We start from the raw sequence: 13237 nt of genomic DNA on the forward strand, positions 1-13237 counted from the left end.
AAGTTCGTTTTGCTGCTTTTAGTACCCCCTAGCTTTAGAGCGAAAACCTTACGGTACTGCAAAATTCATGTCACTTTTGTTTTCTTCCGACATATTTTTTGTTGTTGTGAATAAATAATTTTATCTATGAACTGCCACATTTTCATAATACTTGCGAATGATACAGGACATGAAGTAAATACAGATATTTGCGAAGTCAAAAGTCGGTAATATCCTACTAATTTGTGTTAAAATAGGCTGCCGTCGTGATGTTTCTGTAGTAAGCTGAATTTAATTTGTATTAGTACAGTGAATATTTTAATTGCGTTTTTCATTAGTTTACTGAACGCAATAGTAATCATCAAAGAGAAATTAATCAGCAGCACGATTTTCTGTCAGGATATCTAAAACAATCTGACAATGCTAAAGTAGTTTACAAATTCTACATCCGTAGAAACCTAGTGGTTCTAATGATGTCATTAAACCAGTGTAGTTTGAAGAGTATTTTCTTCTAGAAATGGATTGCCTTTACGGTTCATCGATCAATAGTGGTAAAGGTAAATTTGGCGAGTATATGATGAGACGGACAAGTGCTTGAGAGAGGACCTCCCTATCAACACAAGTGCTTAAGAGATAAATTTCCTATCAATCTTCTGGACAGTTTTGTTTCTCAAATCATCAGAGTACCTTATCACACGTGATGTAATTTTGTCGTTCGATTTTCTTACACTGCGACCGAAAGGTGTCTCAGTTGTTGGCAACAAATTCCAGCTGTGATGCACATACCCTTGGGGCAGAATTCGTAGCGCAAAACACACTTTTGGAGCTATCAGATGTAAAATATTAAGTTCACACTACTCTTTGCTCGTGTTTACGTCTTTTGGTGGGGCTCAGCCTTTCATTTCTTCTTAGGAAGTTAACGATAAAGGCATCATAACTCGTCACCAGTAACAGTACTGCATAGGAATGCACAATGAGCGACCTGATGACGTTAAATAATAGTCACTCCGTCGATTTTTGTTGTTTCGAATTAGAGCATGCAGTACTCCTACACCAGACTTCTGAACTTTGCCTGTTGAACGCAAATGTCGCATGATGGTTAAATGGTGATCCGTCACATATATCAGTATTCGAGACTTCCATAATGTGGAAAATCATTCACGCCAGAACGATGTTTGTTGAAACAAGAATATCTTTTACTGGCGCGTTTTTCCCAAAAGCACTCGCTCCACACACAGTTCAAATCTTTCTAGCTGCCTCCTCTGCATTCACCCCTCTGTTACACCAAAAGTGAAAATTGTGTTGCAGATGTTACACCTTTCTCCACTTGAGACTCAATTTTACAACGTTTAACTGTTGTTCATGATTTTCAAATATGCAAAATTCAATGCTTAACTGCAAGATGATAACTAGAACTTCGAATTAGAAAATGACAGTTGATACATACACTGACAGCGTCGCACCGCGTTCACCTGGGCGGCGCCGGATTTCAGGTGGCGGGTGGCGTCTGGCCGGTGGCCGGTAGCCGCTGCAGCTCGAGGAAACTCTCGAGCGTAAACAGTTCTGATCGCGACATAGCCACGAGCTGTCTTGCAGAATTGTTTCTGGAAGTGCTTGTTACTGCTGGACTCATAGCTTTAGATGAGGGCCGAAATGTGGTTAAAAATTAGAAATACAGTTTGACGCCAACACGCGACTGTAAGTTTAGAAATCGCGACGATTACCTCTAGACCACCGGCTCACCCAACACAAACACGTCTCGGAAGTAGACAACACTTCCTCCTGTCACTTCCGCATCTAGAAGTGTTGCCAGATCGTGCAGATGGCCGGACTTAGCGTTGTCAGGAGTGGTCGGTTCTATTGGCCACCTTAAGTGAACGACTCGGACTTAGTCTCTGTGGCGGCTGGTCGGCGGTCAGTTTTTATGTCTAAGACTATACATGGACAACCTATAGTTCGGTAGTCAGCTTGTCTGATCGCCATGCAGAGAAGCTGCTGCCTGCTCCCACAAGTGCTCCTCATCGGCAGGCCTACAACTGGGCGCACTCAGCTTAGAGCTAGTGATTACCTACGTGAGTGAGAAGCACGATCCCCAAAATCTCTGAAGAAAAAAGACCTTAGGCTCAGGACACCTGTAGCTCTCCTAGGGAGAGGTCTGTGTGGAGAGGGAGAATAAATTTCAGCCGGAAGTAGCACATATAATGCAGACCTCACGTGAATGATAAAAACAGGGCCCTTAGATGTGGTGTTCGTGAGTGGAGACTCGGACTAAAAAACAAACTATAATGATGTCGAATACAGAATTTTCGGTATCGATAGACTGACTGGTTGCGTTAAACACAGAGGTGTGAGGAGCTGTTAGCAAAGGGTGACGTTTAAGCGTGGGACACTTGCAGCGTTTAGAGCCAGACTTGGCATACGCGTGAAAAAAGGAACTGTCGCTCACTGATCAGCATTTCAGGGCATACCATGAAGCCTAATGAGCAAACCCTCCATGTTCCTTCAGCAACTTACGATTGTAAATGTCATCTTATTTCATCGAGTTCACTAGAGAAAATCTAGGTGTACTTACTTGGATTATCCGTGAGGGTGCCGAAACTTTGCTCACAAATTATTATAACAATGAATAAAGTAAGGAAAAGCATCGTAACACCTGGTTACTCGCCTCTGCGTTGTGCCTTTACTTTGGCGATCATACCTCGACCCCAGTCGACAAAGTTAGGCATCCAGGCTGTCTACATACTATCCCAGAATACCGAGTGCTGTCCTGCTCTGTGCTACTTCTCAATAAATTTAAAATCCTACTGCACCAGTGCCGTTCACGTAATAATTTATCTCAGTGTATCGGTAGTGAGAACATTTGAACAGTTTTGCCAATTTATTTTTTTCCAGTTAAACAATTTTTTTAAAAATGTGTATAGCCAGCAATTTATTTGTTCGCGCAGGCGGAGAAATCTTGGTACTAGCAATACCAGTACCAGGTTCCCATCCTGTCATGGATCGGCTGCGTTACCTGGTGACAGCGACACCGAGATGTACCTGAATGGCAATTTCAGCAAGTTAGCTCTGTAAGTCTACCCGGCTAACCGCTCTGCCCCTATCTCCTTGATGAGAACTCACTGCCAGGGATGCTCATACAATAAAAAATTGCAGTATTTAAGGTAACAATCTTCAACTGTTCTGTGGGAAAGTTCATAAGGTATTGATACAGGGAAAATCGTAAGAAAATACAAACTGAAATTAACAAAAGGGTAATTTAATTTAAATTCCTTAGGATTACGAGACGTGTCAGCAATACACGCTAATAACATATAAGGTGCTAGAAGTCAAGGAATAAACCAACAAAATACAAGACAGGAAATAATACACGAGATATCATCCGAAAAGACACAGATAAAGGTGACAAATCCACTGGTAACAAACCACATAAATGTCGAAAACAGGAAATTTAAATTATTGAAATGATTTGCGTATCTAGGAAAAATTAAAACATGCATGAATGTGGGAAGTTCGTGCTCAAGAAATGACTTTTTATTTCAAGAAATTATTCGCTAAACAGAAGAACCCAGTGATACCCCGGGAAGCCAAGTAACTTCTAGTTTATGCACTGATTAATACGTATTTGGTCTGTGGAATGAAATATGAAATAATCTAAACCTCAAGATACGGGTTGGGATAGGAAAAGTGTCATATGGAGGGTTGGGTCCACAATTCTTACATCATTTGTCCTTTGAATGATCACATTTACAATGCTCATGATAGTAAGAAATAAAGTACTGTAAGAACCAAATAACTCTGAACATAAGAAGTTGTTAAATGAAAACAAACCATTTTAAAATTTAACCATAGATTGACATAACTAAACTTTCAATTCTTGCTACCTCAAGGAGTCAGTGCCAACAAGAAACAAAAAAGGAAATCCTAACAAACCTCTCTTAAACAATAAGCGCGTAAACGATAGCTCTTGTACAGTCTTCTTAAACAGTCACCGTCACTACTTTAAGAAATGGTAATTCAGAATAAACATCCTTCCATGGAAGATCTGACAAATTTTCTTACCTCCATAGAACGGATACACTGGTAAATTAAACTCAAGCAAAGAATAGGGAGCTATAATTAAAAGTAGGAATCTAAGGAGATGGCAATTAGAACTGAAATTATATTAAACCTTTTCTCAGCACACCAAGTAAATACCCGAATACATGGACAGGCAAAGGAGCTAACTCAGAATTTAATTGCAACATCGCTTACATATAGGCCTTTTGGCAGAATATTTATAAGTTAAAGGAAGTAAATCAGATCCTTAAGAAGCGAAAAGCGAAGCTTAACTTAAAGGAAGCAAGCCGCCAAGGTGAATAGATCCACTGTAGAAACAGCGGACACGTGTCAAACACAGCGGGAAGGCACGTGCAGGAACACAATAGCAACAGAACCTCGTGGCTGGCAGCCGCAGAAACGTTGGGTTCGTGCTTCACAAGGCTAAGAAGCGCTGCTAACAAACAACACAAAGGTGGGACACAGGTTACAGAAATACGAAGCACATGAACAACGTTCGCCACCTTCTTAAGCGATCACGACTACAAGTTCAAAAAAATCCATCATAAAATAAGGTAGTAAATATCACCCCCAAAAAACTGCCTAAAGCAGACGGGTCTTACGTCAGTGACAAGGGACTATAAAAATATGATAACTAATATCTCCCAAAACAATTTACGTAAACTTAAGAGCAAAATTACACGGTCAGGTGCCTACTTGAATCAAACAGAGAGGACAAATAAACGATCAAGCTTACCCCTCCAAGGAAATACTTAATATCTAGGTATTCCAAACAGTATTTCTTTGAATCGGTCCTCAGGCCTAACAGCCATCTAGAACATAGTTTCAAGACACAAGTACCAGGTCTACAACTTTTCTTCCGCCGTTTTCTCTCTAAGTTCGGGGTTTTATTGTGAAAAACTACAAAGAAAAAAAAAAGATTCATAGTATTGCCCATCGCTAGCCACTACATTCTCCCATCTGCCATATGCCACTGATCGAAAAAGGTGGTAGTCAGAGAGCAGCGTATGGGGAATATGGCGGGAGGGATAGGATTTCTTATTTCAACGTTTCCATGTATATTTTGACGGGTTTTGCGCCATAGGGTAGAGCACTGACTTGCTGCAAAATTACATTTACGTGCCTATCGCTGTTTGTGGCCGTTTGTGTTTCAGCGCTGGGCTCGAACCCATCAATTGCTTTCGATAATGATGTCCTGTGATTGTCTTCGTCTGTTTCAGTAGCTACGAAAACGTTCTGTCTTTCACCGCCATGCCGGTCTTCGACATCAAAATCACCGTTCTTAAGGCGTTGAAAACATTTTCTGCACGTTCTTCCACTAATAGTTCCCTCACCATTGGTCTTACCCAGCATTTTAAGAGCCATTGCCGCAGATTTCTTTATATTAAAGCAGAAAATTAAAACTTCCCGCAAATGGCGAGAAATGGGTATCGGTGCGTAAGTTGACGTACTTAATCGACAATAACCTTATGATGCGATCACAAATCGACTAACATTTTTATGGCATTATGTTTACAGATGCATGCGCTTATTGTATTACACCAATGACCAACCACCCGCACCCTACTTTCCACTACTGCCGTCTATTGCGAAACGGCGGAAGAAAAGTCGTAGGCCTAATATAAAAAGAGGAATTTCCCTTCAAATAATTAAAAGGTAAAATGATTAACCTTACAAAACACAAAAAAGTCTCAAATTCAGTGAACAGGAATAAAACCTTACCGTTCAGGACCAAGTTAATAAAACTGCCGGCCGAAGTGGCCGTGCGGTTAAAGGCGCTGCAGTCTGGAACCGCAAGACCGCTACGGTCGCAGGTACGAATCCTGCCTCGGGCATGGATGTTTGTGATGTCCTTAGGTTAGTTAGGTTTAACTAGTTCTGAGTTCTAGGGGACTAATGACCTCAGCAGTTGAGACCCATAGTGCTCAGAGCCATTTGAACCATTTTAATAAAACTGAGTAAATAACTTCATTAAACACGAGACTAAAGTTAAGTTTCACTATTAAACCACTGAATTTGAATGTGCCACACCGCTTACAGTGTTAGTAATCCACAGCAAGTAATGGTCTCAGGGGTACAATCTACCACCAGGGCAGGGACGGTCACGAATTTTCACCAAAAATTTCCACCGATAAAACAAACGCAAAGGTACAACTCAGTTGAAAGTCTCTTCGGGTTTACTGCCGAATCCTAAAATCAACTGCGCTCGATATTTCGGCGATCCAACTGGTCGGCATTTTCAAGAGAATGCTGCTCCTGCTGTTGAGTCCCGCTGAGAACTTCACAACCTTCTGCCGGCCTATTCCAAACAATGTGAGCCAGCATTCATCTATGAAAACTGCAAGCTAAATTCGTGGTACCTGTCAGAGCCCCGGTGGAAGCAGGAAACGGGAAGACAGAGGTAAAATTAACTGGAGCCTCCACGGCCGAATAATATCTAACACTCTTACTGATATAATCAAGGAAGAGTAAACGCATCCGTTCATAAATAACATAAAATTGGGTGCTTAAATGTAGTGTGCACTACACTGATCCTAGAGGAACAACACTTCCAAGGAAGCTATGAATATTTCGCTAGTTATGTGAAAGGTATTATTTTCAATGCCTATCTTTTTGATAGATAAGTTCCATTATGGGTTCCTTAAGCCCCTAAAAATTAGCTAAACGGCTGCCTCTTTTGACAGTCCTTGAAAAACAGATTAAGTAAAGGCAGTGCAGGAAGGAGGCTGAGTAGAGGGTACACCTGATCAGAGAGTCCTACACACGGTTAGTTACTCCACAGCAAGCACAGTGGTACGCATAACTGTGCGAAGAATTACGCATGGCTTTAACTAGGCAGCTAGGGATGTTGGCAGCGTGGTAACATCTGTTGCGTTCTGTACTTGCATTAACCTGTGAAGAATTTTTGCAGGCTCAGACAAAAAATTGCGGTCAAAATGAAGGAACCATCTTGGTATTAGTCTTGTTGCTATTAACTACAAATTTTTTTTAAGAAATTCGTTTTTATATGCGAAGGGTATTGATGCGAAGTACTATGCCACTGTTCAGACAACTGTACCAGTTCCGTCTATCGGAATAATGGACCCACAGGGTACGTTTGTACAAATGCTTGTATTGAAAGTTGCTTGTGTGGTTAGTCTGGAAAGCACGAACGTCAAAACGTTTACAAATTACTGATATTGTGAATCTAACACTCTTCGTTTTCTTGCAGTTTCCCCTTGTCGGCTAAAGCCACTTTCAACGGGAACCGATTAGACAAAGTCTACAAAGGCATATGTGAGTATAAAAGTGAATGCATTTATTGGTTACTGCATTCTGTGTGCTGATATGTATGAAAAAAATGGGATTTCAAATTTGCCGTATTCCTTTTTTTGGTTCTAGGAAAGGATAAAGTTAATAACGGGTCTGTTTACCCTGCTTACCAGGTACTGTTCCATCACAGTAAGGAATCGTTATTGGTTTCAGGGTATCCCTTCCTGAGTGGATCGTACAATGTCGTGTACACAGATTCGGATCTCATCATTGATCATTACTGCTTCTTAGGCAATGGTGAGTATCTTGCTCCAACTAACACATTCGATTTGAACCATCTTGCTTGCGCTGCTCAAGAATACTTTTGCTCCCTACAACAAGTTTCTGGAGCAGTAAACGTTTCTTGTTAAACAGATCTAGATTTATGGAAAACCACAACTCTAACACTGAATAACTGCAGTAAGGAAATTTAACTGACCACCTTTCATTCTTGAAATCTGCATGTTACACTCTTGTTTCAAACTACATTTTTTGGAATCTTGACTATGTGAAATGACGAATTCAAGCCAATGTTATGAGCAAGGCTGTTAGCTATCTTCGTGTATCCAATGAAAAGGGGCGATGCATCACAGCACGTTATCGACCAGTAATTAAATTTCCAAAGGAATTTCAGCCTCGCTTCAGAATAGAACTGCTGCATTGGTGACGTCAAAAATTGAAGCTCACGTCGTTATAGCAGTATGTCGGTAATAATGTCACAAATTTCAATGAAAGACTAAGCTACCATTCTTCAGTTTCGCTTTTGTTTCGGATACAGCTGCATAACAGGCAGTACTCTTTCAGACGATGATCCGTTCTCTGTGTTCGATTTTCGAAATAACTTACTTTCATCTTACGTATAGCTTTCAAGTTTTATTCTTTATGGTTCGTATTCAGTGTATATGTCAGTCTTCTAAGAGAAACATTTTACTCCTGGCAGTATTTCAGATAATTTTGTCTCTGATGGCCGTGTTAAAGATGCAAAGGCACAATAATGTCACCAGAAATTATGAAATTTAATTGATATAATTGTATATTTGTATTCTGTGGCGACTCACAATGACTTGGAATGTGTCAGTAGGTGACCAAGTAAATTACAGCTCGTCTGTTAAAATACGTATGCATTCAGGTTATTTAAAGTTTTATCCAAATTTAGAATTAAATTTAATAAATCTAATCAAGTCTCATATTGCTATTACTTGGTTAGAAATTCATAAATGGAGTAAAATGACATATCAGACACAAATTACTGAGACAATTATTTTACGTTTTCATTACGTGTCACGACCCTTCACTCGCAAGGGTGATTATTAAATTTTTTATATCAGCACAATTTGCTGTTTGCTGACTAAGAGGATGGTAACATTGTGTGCTTAGAGCCATTTTTATTCTCAATTTGTAACTGGTTCATCAGGATGAATCTACTGAGAGGTGGTGGTTACCGTAACTAATTTGCTTGTGGTTGCCTCAATAAGGCAATAATGCTCGAAGATGACCATCAGACATTAAAGTTAGACCTCGTTTCGGTACAATGAATACTTGTGTGGAAGTGTCACAGAAAATTATTCCTTACGAAGTTAAGGATTGGAGGTATACAAATAAGCCAGTATTTGAAATTGAGCTATAGAAAAAGTCCCTAAACTCAAGCTTTTCTGAAGATACGTAATACATGATTTCGGGTAAAAATTCTGATCAGTGTGCAGACCCTGGAATTTTGAACTTAAGCTTTTTCACATTTCATTTCCCTCGCGCTCTGTTGTTACTGTCTTGTAATGTAACTGAATGAAGTGTCTTTATATGCAATCGCATATAAGTATCTTTATGTCACTTCTTAGAAACCAATTAATGACCTTTCTGAATGTTGAGTTTATTGTTACATCTCTTGTTACATCGAGCTGGACTTAATTATAATGCCTACACTAACTGCAAAGGGCAGGATTTCCCTTTTGTCAGTGTTAAATGGTACGCACAGATATCACTGTTGAAGTCAATAGAATATCACTAGTAATTTTTCGCCATTCAGAAGAACATTAATCATGAATTGGATAGTCTGTAACATGATCCTTTGTTTGCACTCAGGTAAACAACAAGGGAACTGTTTACTTACTGTAGTTAGAAAACACATCCTGCGAGTAAATAATGAAGTCATCAACAATCACTGAAGTTTGATATCACATATGCCAAAATTCCCCTCCCATTATATGTTGAATTGACGAACTCTCGGTCTCACTTTGGACCGCATAGGCTAGAATCTCACGTATCTACTGTCCGAACTGTGAATGTAATTTGAAAGCTACGGTCCTCATAGCGTGGCTGATAGTCAGTAGTTTCGCGTATCCATATTTGCTAGATATTTCATTCGAGAACTGGATTCATTATTTTCGTCGAAATACAGAAAATGATCTATAACGCACGTGACGGTTCGAAACACTCTTCTTTATATAGTAAATACGGATACGCTGCAAGCAACAGATCGTATATCCAACCCGCGCCGAGTCGTCACTAATTGTGGTATACAGCAAGACAATAATCCCTGCGGTGCAGGGTCAACCACATCTGCCAGTAATCCGTAGAACAGCAGTCCAAAGCGCAATCCAGGAAACAGTTAAGTCACGGAAGTACTGCCTAAGAAAGGCAGAGACTTTACCACAGCATGATAAGAAGTGTCTTGCAGAGGTCAAATTGACCGGTATCATCTTCGGCTTAACTCAGTGGTCAGGCCAAAGCGATGAACCGCTGTCGTGTCCCACCAACGGTCGGATTAACCGTCAACACCGGAGATCACAGGGTAGTGACGTCTGTTTTGAATGATAGAGAGATCATTGCAATGGAAGTTTAGAAAACAGTGGGCTGAATGAAGTTAACTGTCCAAAAAATGTATTGAACCACATGCACAACTGCAAACAAGTGCTAGTGTAGATTTAAAGAGGTCGGATAGTGAAAGAGTAAGTCGTGTGGAACCTTACAGGTAACCTTTGCTGTGAAACAAAAGCCAATGAAACGCCACAGCAAATACGGTCTGATCGGAAGTGCTCAGTGAAATCAAACATTAGTTCTGAGTAACGTTAAACACCATTTGTTCCATCCCATGCAATCTAACAACCATGGATACTCCGCGGGACGCTCTTGACCAAGAGTTCAAGACGCTGCTGCTTAAGTAGTTCACCAGAGGTCATCCACGGTGTGAGGAGGGTTCCTGCTACAAAGCACTACAAGTTCTGACCTGTCCCGAGCATTCCAAGCTGTTTTCCTCGCAGGCACCACATTTCATTCAGTTGATTCCTGGAGAAATACAGGAAAGCTATCACTACGGGAATAAGCAACGAACTTGTTGTGACGCAAATGATAATTATATGCAGCGGTAAGTTCTAAAGCGAATGGATTCCGAGATAGAAAACATTTAAAATCACTTTTGTGCGTTTTCCTTTGATAACTCGAGAACCGCACACTCCAACGAAAACGTGTCTCGGAACACAATTAAACTAAATTAAATTTACTACAAAAAAGTTCTATTTATTTTTTGTCTAGGACTAACATTTCGGGCGAAGAAATCGCGAGAACATTGAAAATCTCTCGCAAGGAGCGTTCGCCGTAGCTCAGGTACTTTTTGTAGGCCAGTTTGGGGTAGTTTTCCTACTTGATAGACCACAAGGGTCATGTATCAAAATGTTCGCCTCAACTTCCTCTATGTTACTGTGGTACGTTGTGAACAATGACAATGAATAGCACAGAAAATAAATAGAAATGTACATTAAACGTGTTCTATCTCGGAAACCATTCGGAACAGGGCATATATCCGCATAAAGGTTTTGTTCAGAATTACTAATGCTATCGCCCGTCAGAACACTTACCTATCCTCCTGACTCACCCCATAAAACATACTAGCTAAATGCGTGGTTTTCATTAAATGTTGTGCTATTTTGTTGTAGATGTCGTTCAAGTCTTTACGAATGTGAAGAATCCCAGTGCCGAAGTGCTGGAGCGAATGTGGAAAGTCGTTGCTGAGAGTCCAGAGGTGAACGAGTCTAAACTGAGGAGAGTCAACTGTTGATTATGTATAGTGCCAAAGAAACCCTGATTTCAAAACACGACTTTTTTACATTTTTAGAACTTGCCAATTGTTGACAATAGAGGCATCTCACCTGCAGGAAACACCAAAATCTACTGTTACACTTCAACTGGAGTCTTCTCTATGAATATTAATGCAGCACATTTTGTACCAGATTATTGCATGGCTGAATCTTATGTACCAGAAAAATGCTTAAATCACCAACACAGCTTTGTAAGAGGAAAATCATACACGTGCTGTATTTAGTATGACGCAATTAAGTGAAAATATAAATAAATCAACAAACCTATTTTAATGGTCATTATGGATTATGTGAATGTTTGGTCCAGTTTTCATGCATACACTATTGCAAATAATGGAAAAAGATGAGGTCCTAACGCGTTTGGCTGTTAGAATTTTTTATCGAGAAACAGATTTGGGAGCCGGCCGCTGTGGCCGGGCGGCTCTAGGCTCATCAGTCTGGAACCACGCTGCTGCTATTGTCGTGGGTTAGAATCCTGTCTCGGGCACGGATGTGTGTGATGTCCTTAGGTTAGTTAGGTTTAAGCAGTTCTAAGTCTATGGGACTGATGACCTCCGATGTTTAGTCCCATAGTGCTGAGAGCCATTTGAACCATTTGAACAGAATTTGGATTGGAGATAAACGGACAAAGCAAAGGGAGTATGTCACTGTAAACAGATGTGTAACTTATCACTTGCATTATTTAACTTTGATGCGATTGACATTGTTAATAACAGAAAAAATACTTAGCTATGAAATTCAATATAAAGCCACGAAACATGACCTTATTTTTTACAAACAGGGAAGTAGTTGCAGAATTATAAAATGCCTTGCGGTGCTCTTCCCACGATCAGAACAGAAGTGTGTAGTCTTGTAACATGGTCAGATTGATTTCTGTTATGAAGTTAATAGCTGTGCTGGGGCCAGACACAAAACACTATATCGGAAGGCTATGGGCGCATATGAAACGACGAACCCTAATCGACAAAGCACATAGCTCTTTGTTACAGCAGGAGGCAGTTAAGGGGTTGAGGGGTACTATGTTGGTACTGAACTGCCTACCCGTACTTCGTGATTGCTGGCCAGCATCTCCCCATCCACATATCAGACTTATCTTTCCTTACGGCCAATGCAGTTACCAGTGCGCTGCCCTTCGAAAACACGAATTCTGTCTAATGCTGCCTAATTAAGTTTTCAACACAGGTGCACTTGGTGAATTTGAATACATCTACGAATGAAGAGAAGCTTATTCTGCTAGAAGAGAACTGTATGATGGGGGACCAGTGTACTGAAAATAAGTGGCTGTTCATTCGTAATTAGAATGAAACGAAAGATAGCGCTTTTCAGAATTCACATAGCTGGCTCAAATGTGAGTGTGCCAACGCCAGAGGTAGAAAGACTACACACGGAACTTCACTCATGTAACAGTTACGTTTTATTTAGCTAATCAACCGGGTGACCTAAAAGTCCATTAACATTTGAAAAATGCTCTAACCCACAAATAATTTAGGTGGAGAGAGAAAACTCGACACATGTGTGTGAACTGGCATGGGGTTTTATTGAAACAGAAAACAACTGAAAAAAACGGCCAGCAGATGGCACTGGACACGAAGGTTTGTTCCGTCGCATGAGAATCGTCAACGTGACGGGTGCGATGTACGCCGACGTGTTACAGAATCGCATCATCCCTATACGGGTCGATAAACACATATTGGGAGGTAGAACTTTTATGCGGATGATGCTCCGCTTCGTATTGCTTGCTGCACATGTGAAAGATATCTTGCACTCATCGTTTGGTGGAGGATGACGTACTGAACCGCCACTTCCGTCATGTTTGGTCT

The 13237-nt window shown here is 40.5% G+C and overlaps 1 protein-coding gene across 1 annotated transcript; it reads left to right on the forward strand.

Moving 5' to 3' along the window:
* Positions 1-3012: 3012 nt before the first annotated feature.
* On the forward strand, positions 3013-11543 carry LOC124623098. The gene is made up of 4 exons (XM_047148889.1): positions 3013-3047; positions 7247-7311; positions 7501-7584; positions 11256-11543. The coding sequence occupies exons 1-4, from the start codon at positions 3013-3015 to the stop codon at positions 11375-11377; spliced, it is 306 nt and encodes a 101-aa protein (XP_047004845.1). The 3' UTR covers positions 11378-11543.
* The last annotated feature ends 1694 nt before the right edge of the window (positions 11544-13237 follow it).

The sequence above is a fragment of the Schistocerca americana genome, chromosome 7 (genome assembly GCF_021461395.2).
Source record: "Schistocerca americana isolate TAMUIC-IGC-003095 chromosome 7, iqSchAmer2.1, whole genome shotgun sequence".
In the NCBI taxonomy this organism is placed as follows: Eukaryota; Metazoa; Arthropoda; class Insecta; order Orthoptera; family Acrididae; genus Schistocerca; species Schistocerca americana.

What these genes read in the sequence shown, in the direction of transcription:
- LOC124623098 (XM_047148889.1), top strand. Translation starts at nt 3,013, where the DNA reads ATGTACCTGAATGGCAATTTCAGCAAGTTAGCTCT. An exon ending in CAAAGTCTACAAAGGCATAT is followed by an intron (nt 7,312 to 7,500) that starts GTGAGTATAAAA and finishes TATTGGTTTCAG; the next exon opens with GGTATCCCTTCCTGAGTGGA. An exon ending in TTACTGCTTCTTAGGCAATG is followed by an intron (nt 7,585 to 11,255) that starts GTGAGTATCTTG and finishes ATTTTGTTGTAG; the next exon opens with ATGTCGTTCAAGTCTTTACG.